This window comes from Taurulus bubalis (assembly GCF_910589615.1).
Source record: "Taurulus bubalis genome assembly, chromosome: 19".
NCBI classification, from domain to species: Eukaryota; Metazoa; Chordata; class Actinopteri; order Perciformes; family Cottidae; genus Taurulus; species Taurulus bubalis.
Window position 1 is genome coordinate 7,125,761 of NC_136607.1, and position 18,029 is coordinate 7,143,789.

Consider the following 18,029-nt stretch of genomic DNA (forward strand, 5'->3'; position numbering starts at 1 on the left):
ATACTGTTCTTCATTGTGGTTCACGCTGTTTTTAATATTATTGTAAGAAACGGCAGCATAACATGTATTAAAGACACACAGCACATTTATACCGTGTATCTTAGAGAGCTTGGAAAATAGTATACCATTATATGTAGCATTGCACTTATGATTGACAGTTAAAAAAATTAAATCAATGCAGCAGATCCATAAATATTGTCTTTTCTATTGCAGACATTCTTCTTCCTTGTTTGAACCTGACGCCTACATCACCCACAATGCAAATTGGTCCCTAAAGAATCAGAGATTTGGGAGTGTTTTGCCAAGGAAAGATTTTAAAAACGGATGATATTTTCGGTTCTGTTGCTCCAATTTGGATTTTCTCTCCTTATCTTTCTCGCTACGAGGACTTTCTTCCTCCCTGGCTCCCCACACCCAAACACTGGCAATTAAATGCGTCTGTTAGAATGCGTGACCAATTCGGAGGCTTGAACCCGCGGCGTCTCCGTGGGGATGAATGAGTGCTTTGCTTCGGCGCCATCTGTGTGTTAACAAGATTTGATTGCTAATGCAAACAAAGTTGTTGAATATCTTCATAAACGTAAAAGCTCAGTATCACTCTGGTGTCAGTGAATTTATGTTCAAAATCATGTTTTCTGCATAATAATTTGTTATTGTTTTTCAAGTCTCGGGGCACTTTAGTCATGCATTTGAAAGTGGAATTGCAATGTAATTAGGGCTGCAACAACGAATCGATAAAATCTAAAAATCGATTATCAAAAGTGTTGGCAACGAATTTCATTATCGATTTGTTGTGTCGGGCGATTATTACGCCGGGCAATTAGTCGTGGAGAAAAAAAAAGAGCGCAGCAGAGCAACTGGCCGGCCAGCGTTTCTGAGATTGGAGTGAGACACGAGAAAAGCTGAGGTTGTGATCTTCTCAAAAATAGAAGATCTTTGACGAGTCGAGTCTTGGCCAATCAGCGGCTTCATTTCCCTCAAACTAGTTTTTAATGGAAGCTAGTCAGCTTGCTATCACGTTAGCTAACGTGTTTGGGTTGTGTATTGTCGTTAAAGTTCCGTTATGTTCCGTTACAGTTCAGTCTTGCTTGTAAAAAAACGTAACGTGATGAAACATGCCGTCACCCCCCGGTCTGGTTCAGTTCACGCTGTCACTCGTTAACGTTAAACCGGGACACCGGCGGATCTGGCTGCAGGTTTTTTTTTTTTTTTTACTCAAAGTAGAATGAAGCAAATCACGTAGTTGGGCTTAGCCAACAACGTGGTGTCGTGGTCATAAGAGACCCAGAATGAAAGAGTTTAAGGAAGAGGACGCTCTATATGGAGCAGTACACCTTCCCTCTGTCCCAGTATTTCATACATATTGATAAAGCAGGGTATGTAAATGCAGCCTCTGGAGGGATCAATTATAGTAACAATGGCTCACATTTGGCAGATGTAAAGCATACATGTATGTTTTTAGTGTTAGTCCATTTTATTGTTTTAATTAACAGCTCAGGGATGTTCAAGGAGCAACCTGTTTGTGCACTTTCTGAAGATATTTTGCACTGTCACTTCTGTTTTTGAATAAAGGGTTGGAAATGAACGCTTTTTGATAAAAGTTTTATCCGATTAATCGAAAAAATAATCAACCAATTAATCGATTATTAAAATAATCGTTAGTTGCAGCCCTAAATGTAATTGATTTGTATTTTTTTGTAAAGTATTTGACACAATTAGACGCTACTGTGTGAGCATCTTCAGTTTGATAATAAGAAACAGGATTGCTCTTTAGAATTCATACGTATGGGAACCCTAAATATAACTTATGCATAAACGGTATATGTGATACTTGAAGAGGAAGAGGAACTAGCAAACCGTTATTTGTAATTCCTCCTGAAAATGACAAGCAGCTGGTCCCAGAAGAGGGAGTTCATCTCCCCCAAATGAACCACCTTCTTAAACTAGATTTAAACCTCATTTTGTCTTTTGTATCCCTCCTCTGTTTGTCTTTCTCATGTCTTCCCTGACTCTTCCCATTCTTTCTGCTCTATCTGCTGTGAGTCACTGATGTTTAGCTCTAAGGGGAGATGGGAGAAGAAAGACGACCATGTTATTTTATGTTAACACACATTTCTATGTGCACGGTAGAGCGAGCTCATCACTGCCTGACAACGTTTGGAAATTCTTCAAGAAACTATAGCGCAAATGTACTGGATGTGCATTTCCACAAGTTGTCCTGCTTTGTCAACAGATGCTTTTTGAGAATACCCATTGATGTTGTTTTCCACGGAAAATAATGTCTTCCCCACTTTTGAGAAAGCCCTAAGGGAAGTATGAACACTGATGAGAGCAACAAAGATGCTCCATTGGCAGGATAGGCAGCTGTGGAACAGCTCTGTGTCCGTGAGAGACACAGCGCTGTTATGATTATCCTTGGTTATGATTTCAGGACTAAGTCTAAAAAGATGATTTATGGTCTTTGAGGGTTGTATAATACATGTGAAAAATAACGCTTCCCTAGGAGCATGTTCAACGGCCCCAGACTCTCGATAGTCAAAGTAAAAGGCATAACAGTGGAGGGTAGCTTTGGACACAGGCTGGCATGCTGAGTTGGCGTTCTTCCCAGCAAAACATGATCCTTGTTTTTCCATCCAAAAAAAATCTCCTAAATCTCAAAATAGCCTCAATTCAGGTGCTGTAATTATGGGGATAAGTAATCATGATAACCAGCAGCATAATACACTTTACAACGTAGAGCACACTGAAATGGCGTCCGCATTGGCTGCGGCTCATCTTTAAATGTCGACATTACAACTATCCTCATTATATTTTGAAACATGAACAATAGAACTTCAAATAAGAAGGCGTCCCATTTTTTTCTAGAAGATGCTATGCTCTACAATGTCCTGTATATTCTATATTTTTCTCTATTATGTTTTTGCTGGGCCAACATTTGTTCACTGCCTCTCTGGGGCCATAAAGTGTCTGTTTGTTCTTGTCTTTCCCATTACCTCAATGTCTTTGTTTTGTTTCTTTCATTTCTGTATGTATTGTATGATAGGACCTCCAAAAGAATACCCAATACCGAGATGGTTCATCTCAAGAGGTTTGTCCTACTTGTACACACAACCAAGAGACTAAAACCATAAAATATTCTATTTACATTGATTTCAAGTCAAAAATTAAAACAGCGACTCAATAAATGAAGAAGACAATTAACACAAAATATAATTCTCTCTGCACTAGTTTCCTCTCGTACAAAGCGTCTTCCAGCTTGGTCCAATATGTTGGATCGGGAAGTAGCAGCTTTAGAATTGTGGAACTTGCAAAGGTTTGATAGCTGATGCTCCTGCGTTGAAGTATAAAGGAGAGAAGGGCTCCACCACCAGCATTCTGCCAGTGATGACTGGAGGTAATATTTCCCCAGCTCTATCACCATCTCTGTCATCGTGACAGTTTAAGTCTCAGTCGGGCAGAACAACTCAGCTGAAGACCAGGAGATGGTCAATCAGATGATATTCGTGGGCTCAATATTTCACAGTCAGCTCCTGCCGCCTCTGAGAGGACGGCGTTCACGTCTAGACAAAGTCATCCCAGGCGGGCTGAGTGGAGAGGAGAGACTGATGAATCCTGACAAGGCCTGTGGGCTGCTCGTTTGATGAGCTCGCCTCTGGGAAGACGATCTGATCACCTTTCATCCGACTGTAATTAACCGGCTCTCGGAATTGGAAGAAAAATGCTCCTTGGCTGTGATCTGTAGTACATCTTTTGAAACTGCGATGTCTCGAGGCGGGAGACAAAGAGACATCTTGTTAAGGCTTTACAGTGACTTTAGGTCCAATTGTTCAGCGCTGTGACTCTGCAGAGCTGTGAGGCTGTGCTGGTTGTGTGAGAAATAAGTGAATGTAGTGTAAACTCTTTGACATTGAGTGTGGCCCCCTTACATTTTCTGATTTGAATCATCTGTCACAGAGCCCCGAGTCCAATCATCAAGCTCACAGTCCCACTGTCAAATTGCCAGTTGTTTTTTTGTGTCTCTTCCCTCTGTGGCGACAGAACAAGGAAAAAAAATAAAAGCTGAAACTGCAGTTTTTTTTTTTTAATTGGAGCACGTCTCAAAAGATTTAGAGTTTTTTTAGCATCAAAAAGACAATACTTGACAATCATTTAAGGCTCGTTAAAAAAAAAAGAACATCTTCTGCATTCATACATTGCTGTATGCCATTACACTATAATTGACTTAGTAGTGCATTCATATTACAATTAGTTTTTCGACATCAACCTGTAATTTGGTCTGTTCATGTAAACTACATTGTGTCCTTCTTGCTGGTCTGTTTTGAGTTCAATTTTATTACACCTGGAAATAAACCGACGGGGACTCGCAGAGTTTTGCCGGTCATCCTCTTCTCTGACGTCACCAAGGGCTCACAGTCGAAATGATTGATTGCGAGCGCTGTCAGACGAGACGTATGTCGATGGTTCACTTTTGAATAATAACGGACAAATAGATGGAGAAGAGGCATCCTGTGATATACGAGGGATATCTGTGTGGCTGCTTGTTTCACCGACTTTATAATAAAGAACTGACATCATAAAAAAGCAAGCAGAATCACATCACTCTTCCGTTTACCTCTGTAACACTTAGTTATTGATTGAGGGAACATCTATGTGTGTTTGTTGGGCTGTCTGAATGCCCAGTGGTTAAGATGCATCCTGTACACTATGATTGCAACATCCCCGGTTAGACTTCCCGCTTCTACTTCAACACGATCCTGCGGTAGCTCAGATTTGTCTTTTGCCCTCCCAAAGCTTTCAGATGAATAAACTGAACCCAATGGGCAAACGCAGCAGAGTTTGTTTGAAATTGACCAAATAGGTAATGTGGGGAAGTCATTAAACTGTTTCATAGCATTTTCCATAATACTGTTTATTAGTAGAATTGATTTATTCTTTTGAATATAGTTTATTTATAGATGGATTGTTGCTATTGTATAGTGAGGCTTGTGGTATGTTGTGCATCATAGGCTGTGCTCATTATTGGATCACATGCATCACATCATATAACATCCAGTGAGTTACAATCTTTTGCTCATTACCGCTGTTCAGGGAACAATGCTTATGGGAAAATAAAATCCTCAAACAAATCAAGTTTTCCACTAGAGATAAAAATCATAGTTGGCAACATGAACATGAACTTTTTCCATTTGACTGGTTTAATAAAAGCATGGTTCAGTGCAGCAAGCTGCAGAAATGCTGAATAATTTAACCCAACAGGGGTGGTAGTAGAGAAACTTTCATAAACCGCCACATATCTTGGAGGATCGGACAGTTTAACGGTGTAAATGTGATTACATTTAATTTTGGGGGCTTTTTTTAAACCGCATTACAAACATGACTACTCAATTTCCTCCCTGTAGTTGATGCCTCCCCAACTGACATCATCTGGAAAGTCACTGAGTCACTGGAGGCCGATTACACCGTTAATGTGCACTGAGACGGATCGCAAGGATGTCTAGCAGAAGAGTATTTCTTTTTTTTTATGGATTTACTGAAAGCAATTAAATCTACATGGCATGTAAGACTTCTAATGTGGGTGTTCGCGGTTTTAGTGAAGTGTGAGACCATCCATCAACTGGAAAAGCTCCGTTTGGCCTCACCTGGCAGCTATCCACCCGTTTTGAAGTGTCCTTGAACACAGTCAGCCTCTACCAGCTCTGCATCGGATACTGATTTGATATCTGCGCTAATCTTTTGCTGGTGAAATAGGATTAAGTGTTAAATCTGCAGCTTTTGTCACCTTAAGGCCAACACATGCCGGTTTTAAAAGTTTGAAGTACCAGGGGATGGACGTTGACGATTTGTGTTTCACATAAAGATACCAAACAGATTTTTTTTCCCCTAAAAGAGCTTAGAGGCCGAGGGTCGGATTGTTTCCATCTAATGTCGGGTTGATTAGACTAGATTGAGTGTTAAATGGAACGGGGCAGGCACTTAGGGACTGATTAGACCTTTCAGCATCACTGTCTGCCTGCGTCGAGTGACTCAGTGTGATTGAAGTGTTGGGTTTCAAATCAGGATGAGAGTTTCACTTGTGTTTCTCTTTGTCAGTTGAACATCTGATTGAACATACAGGAGGGGCAACACTGTTTCTTGGTTCACTAGACAGTCGTTTATGAAATATTTCTATATTTGTCGATGAACAGAAAGATACTCCCAGTGCAGCTGCAAAAGAGTTGGAGCAAATGGTTCAGTGTTTAAATGTCAGTATCAAACTTCAGGTGATGGAGTTAGTCCCTCTCGATCAAATAGCCACATCCTACAGAGTGAAAGTTAAAACAGACCAGAACACAATGCAGCCACAAGAAGCTTAGGAGCTTTTGTATTTTATTTATTAGCCTATTGCTTGTCCTTCATTCAGGGTTGACCTTAGGACCTTTGCTTATTTTGAGGAGTTAGAGGACAATATTGACCACTATCATATCTGTCCGTTGTGTATAAGGCTAAAGACAGGAGCTGGATAGTTTAGCTTAGCATAACGACTTGGAAAGGGATAAAGGCTACGTCAGTCATTTCAACTTAGAGGTTCTTTTATGGATTAAACAAAAGACATGCTACTTATCGACCTTTAAAGATGCAGGTAGGTGTATTTTGTTACCTTCAGACTGTCAGCCTAGCTGTTTTCTCCTGGCTCCAGTTGTGGCTCTAAGCTAAGCTAAGCTAACGCGCTGCTGGCTGTACCCTTATGATTAATGGACAGACACGAGAGCAATATCAATCTTTTTTTATTAACAGTGACTCTCGGCGAAAAAATTAATCAGCGTATTTCCCAAAACACAAACTATTGCTTTATCTCCAAGTGTTGACTGTTAGATAGAAATTTAAGTAGTAGTTGAGGAGCAGAAGTGTGTCACAATAATTGCAGCAACATTCTTAATTAGCAGTTACCATCAAGCAACAGACCACTTATACAATAGGCCTACATGTACAGGATTTCTAGCCAAAATACGATACATATATCCTATAATCAATACTATTTTTCAGAAAACAATGAATAAAAAAGTGCTGTTTCAGTATATACTTATGTATGACGCATATGAAAATGACTCACCTACATGATTTCCCATGTTTAGTATCGCCTTCAATCTCCGTGGGAGTCTGACTGCTGCTGTGATCCTTGCTCGTTTGATTCTTTAGGGATGGATTTCTGTTGAATTTATTGCTGCTTTGGTAACATTTTACTCCAAACTAAAACACATTTTTAGATTGTGTTTACTGTCCCCGTTTACATTTATTTGCAACACAGACTACCACAAATGTATATAACACTTTTATTTGATTCATATTTGTTTATATTTTATCCCTATAGATTAACTTTTCATCAGAGATTCTCATTTTATTTTTACTTTTGTTATCATATTATATTTCATGCACAATAATGAGCATTGTTGGAGGGAGCCTTTGTCATTGCCAACGACAGTTTCTCTGTAATTGTTGTGCATATATAAATAAAGAGCTTGAGACGTCTATTTATTGCCATGTATGAAATGCAACAAAGGCGAGGCAGTCTTGTCAACATTGGAGCAGAAATCTATTAAAATCCAACAGAACCTGGCTTAATAATGGTCTTTCTATGGTTTAAAATGAGAAGCCGGCATTCAGGTACAATTCATAATCTAGAACAAAATAATTAGATGAATAGATAAATAAATGTAAAATCTGAAATGCTCCACTGCTCCTTTTCTCTCCAACTTGGCTTCACAACAATCCTTCTCCCCACACTCTTTGCCTTTCATCAGTCAGGATTTCACAGTCGGAAGACAGAGAGGGAGCTCAAATCAGCCGCAACGTTTCTCTTTAATGGGGAATTAAGCATGATTCGAGCCCCACAACACATTTATAAACATTAAATACCTGCAGGGGTCATAGCTTTGTGGAAAGCAACAACATGCCAGTATCTGCTGTAGTAATTGTTGATTTATTATTTTCAAACAAACATTATTAAAACTCAGCTAATCTACACCCACTGACACTGCTTGCACTGTTGGTCCACAGCAATGATCTGAGTGCTCACTCCATTTCAGCCATTTCAGTCTACATCCAGAAAAGCAAATATATCACAGCAGTTTCCTTTAAAAAATAAAATAAAATTCTCCTCATCTTCTCTCATTATTTCTATTTGATTTCCACTCTCACTAACACACTTTCTATCTCTATGGGGAAATACCATGGTATTGTTTGTGACAATTAGAAGCTATAATGAAATGCAGTAAAACACAATGACAGGAGAACGGAAGCGGTGCTGGAGACGAGTTCTGTCGGTGTGGTTTCAGTCTCTGCTGCTTCTTTACAGCCAGAGAGAAGTTAGTTGTGTGTACATTTTAATAATGCAGTGACTAGTAATTGTGTTTTGTATAGGTCTAATCTGCACCAGGCAACTTGCCAGTCTTTGCCGTCAAGGTCTCTTTCCACCTGATCCCTACCCTTTGTCTCACAGGTGGTGAACCCTGGCTGCTCTTATAGGTGTATCCAGTCAAGTTAGGAGGTGGTGAGATTAGTCGTTTAATCAAAAACCCATTAAATTCATGAATCAAGTAAAAATACCAAACATTGTCTGGTTGTAGTTTATCGCATAAGATGATTTGCTGCAAACAAATCAAGCAATTTGAAAACATCACATTGGGCATTGGGAAATTGTTCTAAAAACAACATTTTTTAAATTAAATGATTGATAAAAACAAGTCACATTTTTGGACAAGTCTGACTGGAAAGAGACTCAAGGGTAGACCTAAGACACAACTCGGGGATTTAATCTCTTAACTGCTCTGGGAGGATCCACCCAGAAGGGATTTGCAAAGGAAAAAAGGTCATTTGAGCGGTTCTGTTTGTCCTTCTCTGCAACTGGGACCCAGGATCAGATCTGGATTGAAGGACTGTTTGCCAGGCCGGAGCTGCTTTCCTAAATCAGTCAATGATTTAACAAATTATTGAAACCTCACCTCGTCCATTGTTTCTCAGCCTTTATTAAGCGATACGGAGTGGACATTAGAAAGTAAAAACTATAATAAGTTCAAACAACTTAAAGGATAATAAAGAAACACTTTCAAGATGTAGGTGACCGGTCTATTGAGAGTGTCTCTCATCAATACTCCATTTCACATAACGTGGATCTAGTGTAATGCGGTAACGCTGCATTTCTCTCATTATCAGATAACGAGCGCTGACACTTGATGTTCCCTTCCTTTGCAGAGTGAGCCGCCGTGAATCCCGAGAGGAGAAGTCTCCCGACAGGAGACAAGATGGCGTCCAACAACACCCTGCGCAGCTACTCCATCATCCCATGTTTCATCTTTGTGGAGGTGAGAGGCTGTGTGTGAATTCCAATCCTGGTTTGTGGGGAAATGTACATGATGAGTTTGTGCATGTTTAGTGTGCGAGTGACAGTTTAACCATTAGCAAATGACCTCCTCGGGTAAATTATACACAGCCAACCAGAGCGTAAAGTGTTGGAATGAGAGAAAATCTGAGTGTGTGTGTGTGTGAGTGTGTGTAAGAACTGTTCTGCTCCTCCATATTTAATTACCATGTCAGCTGAAAGTCCTTAATCAGAGAGATGTCTCAGGACGCCTTCCATTACTCTCTCTTCTCGCTATTTTATACTCACACACGCGCTTCTCTGAGGAAATGTCCTGAATAATGGTCTCAGATGAGTTCACGCCTCCTCTTTTATCTCACACTGTCTTCCCGACTGACCTTTGTGTCACATTTTCTGACAGCCTCCCACCATAAGACTATTTCACACTCTAAATGAATATAATTGTCAGACTATGTCCTCCAAGATAAGTGAAATGTGACTGTATGTCCCCTTTGATTCATTATGTCCTTTCCACCTTGCTGCTTTTTGAGCAGCATTATGGGCCTCTGCCTATTTCTCGCCTCGGTGCTTCTTCTTTTCACATCTGAGAAATTATCTCAAGACACCCCCAGTTATTGATTAGTCAGATATCAATAATTTAGATGGAGCGGCTTTGTGTCGCCGAACAAGGAGAGATGGCAGAAATGTGCCGACACTTTTGAGATCATTTCCACACCAATTTCAGCTCGACAAGGTAACTTTGCACTCTGCGACACCTCACCGCGCCAGGAATAACAGACAGGTGAGCTGGGTAAAATCAGTTTTTTGACAGATTGCAAGTTTAGCAGCATGAGGGAATTGAGCTATTCTCAGAATGACTAAGGAGCACCTAACCCTCCTGTATGCACTCTGGTAATAGAAAAACCATGTTGCATGGTCTATTCATATTCGTGTTTGTCAGACTAAGAACAGATGCTATGAATGCTATATTAGAAATCCCACTTGTGTCAATTGAAATGTCACTTTTACTCCCACGCAGCCAGACTTTAAGTTGGAGCATGTGGGAAATTGCCCTGTACAGCATCTGTTAACACAAAAAAACACTGGATACAGACACATTTTCACCATCCTCCTGTTCTTTTATTTTTTTAAATGTTGACACACTATTCATCACCCAATGTTTCCTCTTATATCGTCCTGCTGTTTGACAGCCGTGTCATCATTGCACAGAAGTTTTCTCATGTACAGCTTTCAAGTGTCTTGGCTGGAGCTCAGCGTGAACATTGAAAGTCACGACTATGCAATTTGTTTAATTAGGGTGTGTAACTCGAGGGGGGTTAATGGGTAACTGATGATTATGTTGGTGACAGCATTCCCAGTTTAACAACTAGGTGGTAAAGTGTATATATTGTGGATGTTTATACAGTAGTCCTGGAAACGGCAGATCTCATTGGTGATGATACTTACAATTTGATGATGATGGCTTTTTGTTTTGGAAGAACAACTTGCTTTTTTGAGAAGTTTCGTTTTGTTTCAAATATACACAAGAGAGATTCTCCAGTTTCCTAACTATTCTTTTAATTTTGAATTTGCACATTGCATTCAATAACAGTGTAACATTAAGTCCGCCTGAGCTGACGAAATGCCCCCATTGATTATCAAGAAACATTCAGCTAATCACATTTTAATGATCAGGTTTTTTGTTTAAAAAAAAAATCTGTTTTGGAGACCAAAGCAACGTGTGCATCAAAGTTGGTCATTGCTGGTAGTCCGACCAGAATGAAGCCAATCAACACGCAGCTGTTATTGATGAATCTCCAACAGGGTTTGGCTGTGATGAGAAAATTAAAATCCCAGTAATGACTGTTATGTTACTAAATCACATCAGTGAGTAATCACTGCAGAAGATTGTTGACATTCATTCACAGTACCCATCTTTATTACATTATGAGTATACAGTTGTACCCATGTCTTTTTCACCCTGTATTTGTCATATTTATTTGAATCTGTTGAATGTCTCCTGTGTCTCCGTCATGACCACTCGACAGTCTGAAAAAATAGGCCGGATGATTTCATCAGCTTGGGCTTGGAGACGACCCATTTCTATTAGAAAGACATTCTCTATTAACATATGCTGCCGACTCCGAAAGATGCGGAAACAAAAAATGTATACAAGTTTGTCCCGAAGCTTGCCGCTGTATTTTTAACGCCTAAAACAAAGGGTGCTTCATTCAACTGTTTGCCAGGGAGGGGGCAATATAATGAAAGATGCATTGTGGGAAATGTAGGATCTCGCGTTTTGCTGGTATAACCAACACTTGAGATTAAACATCAGGATATCATGACCTCTACTGCTTCAGCTCTTTTTCAATCCATACCTTTATTGTAATGTAATACTGAATTGTAGTACAGCGTCAATCTGGTTGAAATAAAAATGTACAGTCTATCTGTAGGTCTGTAAAGCACATATGTTTATAGACACAATTATGATAGAAGTGTGTTCCACTATGCTTTACATCAGACCCAAATGGGAAGAATAACTACTTCAATTATTCATTTACATGATTTACAATCCCTGAAATGATCTCAATGATTAATTTGTACATCAATTGTGTGACATCACAGTAGGACGCCACTGAAGTTCATAAATCCTAGTAGAGCAATGTCTCTCAGCCCCGTGAGGTTCAACATAAAAATGACTTTACACAATGTTTTCTTTGCCCAATTTTTTGACTTTCGGAACGCAGCAACAGAGAAATAAATCTCGCTATCACAATCTCCCCAATTGCATGTGTGTCACCCCATGTGTGTTTCCACCATGTTGCAGCAGAGCATGGGCAGAGCTACACTGTGATAGCCCATTGAGGAGCGAGCTTTCTGTTAATTTTCACGACAAGCTCTCAAAAGGCGTCGTATCCACCTCCGTGTCTCACTCTGCCCTTGCCCGTTTTCTCTGTCTCTCCCTCTTTGATGTCTCTGTCACTTCCTCACAGCCTCATTTCTCGCTCGCCCCTCCTCTCTCCACTGAACCAGCTTCCTCCCTCGATCCCCCCATCTCTATTCCTTGTGGTGTCACAGGAGCTCTTCCCTCCCCTCACCTTCTTTATCCTCCTCTGTATCGCTCCATCTCGGTGCCCCTCACTCTCTCCCGTGCTCCTTTTGTTTCCTCCTTCCCTCTTTTTTATTTTGCCCTTTTTTCTCTTACTCACCCTGCCTTCTCACGAACAGAGCGAGGCAGAGGGACAGAGCCGTCACATGGCCGGGAACAAAGCTCCCTGATTGGAGCGTCTCCAGTGCCAGAGGCAGCGTGACAGGGAGGATGCTTATTCATGGTGATTTGTTTATCTAGTCGTGTATCGTGTTGCTTTTTGGTTACTTAACCTCAAGTTGATAATTCTGCCATTGCCGTTTGCCATGGCTGCGGACGATTGGATGAAAGGGAGTGAAAAGGAAAATAAGATGGGAGGACTGCGATGGAGTGCAACAGGGTCACAAGGGAGGAGAAGGAAAGAGGAGATGGGAAGGAAGAACACTGTATAATGTAGGGAAGGAAGCAAAAGGTTGTAAACTCTATGAGATATTAATTATAAGAAGAGCTGTGGAGGTGAGCCGTGAAGAATGAGGAAAGAACAGATATATCCTGTGCCTCCCCCTGGATGAGATTATGCAATACAGAGCCCCGGGCCGTTCATTCAGCTCACTATTCTCCACTTAGACGTCTCAGGTTTCGTGTACAAAACCTTACGGAGGGCCTTGTGAAATCTTTTCAAACCACCGCCCGCGCCAGGCTGCAAGGAAGTGAACTATTGTCTTGACTGTCATTTGTGAAAATTCCCACTGTCAATCAATGAGATGATTCCTTTCTTTTATCTTGCTCAATCTCATCTTCCAGTATGGTGTAATAATGTTCTGGGCTGTCATGATTTACACAAAAAAAGAAAGAAAAAAGAATGACTGCAGGGAGTGATGGTCTTTGATGTCGCTTCGTCTCTCTCTTGGCTGCACTGACGCAATATGATTTTTCACTTGGGGGATTCTAAAAAAGGGCTTTTATCTGGGGAATCGCGTGTTAAATTTAGTTTTGGAACAACACACAGTCTAAGTGAACCTGCTGGCTTTGATTAAGCTGGGGCAGGAAACATGCCTGCAATCTGCAATGCCTGCAATTGGAGATTGTAATTTAAAGGAGGCTGAGGAGAGGACAGGTAGATGTGCAGTGTTTGATTTTGTCTTTTGAAATGAGGGGGATTGTTAATCTGTGACCTGCACTCCTTAAAAAAAAACACCTGTATTGCTTTCATGTCTGGACCCATACCATATAATTTACATACACTTTAAAAGCACATGCGACTTGAATTATTCAGTCTCCGTTTCAGATATTTTTTCCCACTGCTCACATTAATACTATCCTACACTGTGGAGAAGTCAGGAGCAGAGTAGAGCTTCAATGGCAAACTGTCACACAAACAATGAAGATAGAAGGGAAAGTAGTGCAGGGTACAGAGGTACAGGTAAGGCCGAGGCAAAAAAGTCTATAACAGGTCACAGAAACGAGGCTTGAAGACATGTTTTAAGATCTTGACATGAGCACAAGGCAATCTTCTGTTTGCAGATGATCAGGGAGCAGTTCCTGAAAGACTCGCCCACACACAGCAAAACCTCTGGAGAGCACGAGTACCGTGCAGGTGACAATGTCCAACTGATGGGAATATGTTTGTGGCCTTCTGTCACATGGGGGGACAAAGAGGAACAGCTGTCTGCCTGGAAATGTAATTACTCACGTTAGAACGGCATAATTACTGTTACTTCTAATTTAACAAGCTGACTGAAAATGTGAAAAATCTAAATAATTTAAGGGTCATGTTGACTTAATCTTCAAATGTGCACTGCAGTTTTAATGAAATGTTTTATGGCTGCAAAAGCAGGCACAGGAGCCTTAGAAATCGGACCCTCAATAGACATACCCCTAATGGCACAAGAGGCTGTATTTAGCATATTGACAACGATCAAGAGATGAACGTATTTGTTACAGCTGGAATCTGTATTTAAAAGCTATTTATTACAGTTATTTTCTTTGAAAAAACTGTAAAAACACTATGGTAATATGTCTTGATTTAAGGCCCATAATTGCATTTACTAGCTGGCTATTCATAATGATGTCCTAGCTTTTTTAATACATTAGATAAAACACAAAACTGAAACGAGTAGCAGTCTTCTGTGTCACTTCAAGACAAGGCTGACAACAGAATCCGGACAAGCAAGACTAAGATGCCCATTTCTGTCAGTCAGTCTTTTTCTCCCAGTGTACTAACGCAACATGACAGTGAAATGAAAACCTAGGACTTGGTGGATTTATGTAACATTTTCCTGGTAGTTTTCAGGATCTGAGGAGGAGATGGGCTGTGGAACTGACAGTAAAAATATTTCAGATCGAAGGAGACGAAGAAGGGAAGACATTGGGAGGGCTGGAGAAAGAGAGGGATGGGCATTTAATAAAGAGTTATGAAGAAATTGGCTGTATATGAAGTCATTACTAACATAACAATGTAACAAAGTGGTTCTTAAGCTGCCTGAATAGTAAACGTACAGTAACTCAGTCGTATGATAAGAATATATAACCGACCAAGATAAAAAAGACTACGTTACTACTAAACACTGGCTATTGTTGTCAAAGGTAAACACTAAAACATAGTTTCACCGTACCACAAGTAGAGTAATGCTTGTTATTCATAACTATATAACCTAATATTAGGTAAGGCCAATATAAGCTTTTGGTCATACTGGACCGATTAATGCTGGTACCATCTAAAAACGTATGGAGTAACTTTCTTGTCTTCTTCTGAAACTACATTAATAGATTTCCAGGCCACTTTGCAGTGCAACAAGCTGAATTCACAAATAGACTTCAGACCACCTACAAAATTGATATGGATGCATCAACTTGGAGTAGAGTGTGTGTGCAAGTTGAAAATTCACTCCTTTTTGCTCTGTTTTGGTCTCCACCAACCCCTGATGGGAATATCTCGTGCTTTAGCCCCTACATGTTGCTACCTGCAGCTAGTTGCTGCCTTTGTCTGCCTGAATTTAGTGTTGGGTAGCGTACAGCGTGGGCTTATCAGAGCTTTATTTTTTGCGGCTAAAAACAAGTTTGCTGAGAGCAGAGAATGTGAACCACAACAGTAAAGTTGTGAGCAAAAAATTTGCTAAAAGATGTTATTCATTAAGCTCTATAGAGCTGAGAGGGAATGCAGCATTATGTGGTAATTATCTGTGGGTACCTCTAATATTATATTAGATATTTTATTAAATATTGATTAGAACAAATGTAAGGTTGAAAAAGTGTGCTATTTTACTGTGTTCGAGGCCTATAAGTAATTGATTCATGAATGGTGGACATTCTTGTCCGCTCCTCTCAAGTGATGCATAGTACTTACCCTGAGAAATGTAGCATGTCCCAACTCAACAGAGGTAGATGGCTGCACCACAGCGCGCTGCCAGAATCCTGTGTAAAAGAGGTGGATTGTGCCCTCCTAGGGAGCAGGATAATGGCACGCTGCAGTAACTTTGTAGAACCGTTTTACGGCAGCCAGTCTTGTCAGTCTGCCCTTCAAACCGCTAATGCAGCATGTCGCTGGCTGGGGATTGAATATAATGCAGCCACAAGTTGTGCTTCACAGAGAAAGGGAAGCTTGTCCAGGTGAACAACTCTCACATGAAAGGCGGCTCTTAAAGTCACAGAAATAGCGACCGGACTTCAGGGATGAGGACGTGTGATTATCCCGAAGCAGAAGTACACAAGTATTTGCATCAAAATATATTTAAAGTAGCAAAAGTATCACTATTGTTACAGCTAGTTAATGCAGGGGAAATGTAAACTACTTATACTGTTGATTATGTTGTATTAATAATCATGAACTGCAAAGTAGGTTGTCAGTGATGCTGTTTAAATACAATGTTTGTCTCCAAAATGTGGTAGAATAGAAGTATAAACTAGCACAAAATGGAAATACTCACCCTGACTCTGAACTGCTGCAAGATGCTCGACAGATGAGAGGAGAGGAGAGGAGCGTAAGATCAACTCAACAAGCAGAAATTGCTCATCTCTCATGGCCTGTTTTGGTAATTTGCCACAGCCCGATGACTCTCACGATGTCTAATAGCTCACTGCTTGTTTACGGCTTTCTATGATTTATAGCGAGGAGAAGTGGCAGGAGGTGGGGCGAGTGATGGAGGAAATATGAGTTTTATAGAGATCCTGAAGTGAGACTGTGATTGGGATGAATGTAGGAGGGAAGAAATGGTTCAAGGACATCTTGATCTTCTCAAGCAGCCCCATGCTTCCTACCAGCAACCTCACCAGGCTGCACTGCTGAACCCAGGCTGGTGAACGAGTGCAAATGTGGTTGTTGTTGTGTGTTGAGCTTGAGGCGAGCTTTGGTCTCAAATGCAATTGAGGTGAAGGTCAAAGTAAATATGTACTCTTAGTGTAGACCCCTCTTATTAATCTGTCCAAGCCCTTTTCAGGTATTTCCCTGTAAACCTGACATCCGTAGGTATGTTATCCCTCAAGGTATTACATGGCATTTCTGCAAGAGCAGGAATTAGCATATTTTCAGAGACCTGTGAATTATGTGTTAGCCGATTACCCTGCTGGAACGTGTTTGTGGAACAACATTAAATCATGAAATTATCCCTCTCTGGATGCTGTGTGCCGACAAGCTGCTTCAATGAAAATGTTGCACTGACATGCAATTTTTCAGAATTAAATCAGAAGATTACCAATCAAACAATTGCTGGCAAATGTTGTATTTATTTTCAGGAAACGTCCTCATTATGGAAATATCAAAAGTAAACTGGACAGTAAAGAATGTAGCAGGTAGAAGATAACTACCATTGAGGGCCAATGAAGAAAACTGTATTTCCTTCATAACATATAGTCTTGGATCTGTCATGGGATGAATAGATAAATTGTTAGATTTGGTGATCATAGACATATTAAAAAAATCAAGAATATCAAGAGTTCATATTCAAGAAAATCACAGTTTAGCTATGGGCTATACATATGTTAAAGCAACTATTTAGAAGCAGTAAGTAGCACACAATATATCTTAAGAAATAAAAAAAATGCATTTAATCCTGAAATGATTCAAAATGGTGGCTCAAAACACCTGCACAATGCTGGAGGATGTGAAGGAGTCAAATTACACATATTTTCAGCAAAACGAATCAACAACCAACATTTGTTAAATTAATTCCGTTTATGAATCTTATGGATTTTTACGAGTAACAAGGAAAAGGCGCACAGATGTAAAGCTAATAGTAGACCTATGGAAACCCTGCAATGAGCTGGGTTTATGTTCACGTCGGGTCACGTCATGGCATATCCCATCACAGCATATCCCTTCACGTCACATCACATCAGCATTGATCGATGCACTTTCATTACACCATGTCACAATTTACTCCACTGTTGGTCTAGGGGGGGCGCAGACATACTCACCGGCCACTTTATTAGGTACACCTTGCTTAATTATCCATAGCATACATTCAACAAGGTGTTGGCAACATTCCTCAGATGTTGGTCCATATTGACATGATAGCGTCACGCCGTTGCTGCAGATTTGTCGGCTGCACATCCATGAGTCAAATCTCCGGTTCCACCACATCCCAAAGGTGCTCTATCGGATTGAGATCT

The 18,029-nt window shown here is 40.4% G+C and overlaps 1 protein-coding gene across 1 annotated transcript in view; it reads left to right on the forward strand.

Annotated features, from left to right (window-relative positions):
* Positions 1–9,278: 9,278 nt before the first annotated feature.
* plppr1 (phospholipid phosphatase related 1) overlaps positions 9,279–18,029 on the forward strand; it is a gene marked incomplete at both ends in the record, with an annotated part of 31,807 nt that continues 23,056 nt past the window's right edge. Inside the window, one exon of the mRNA XM_079234834.1 lies at positions 9,279–9,338. Coding sequence (XP_079090960.1) covers positions 9,279–9,338 — 60 coding nt within the window. The remainder of the gene's footprint in view (positions 9,339–18,029) is intronic.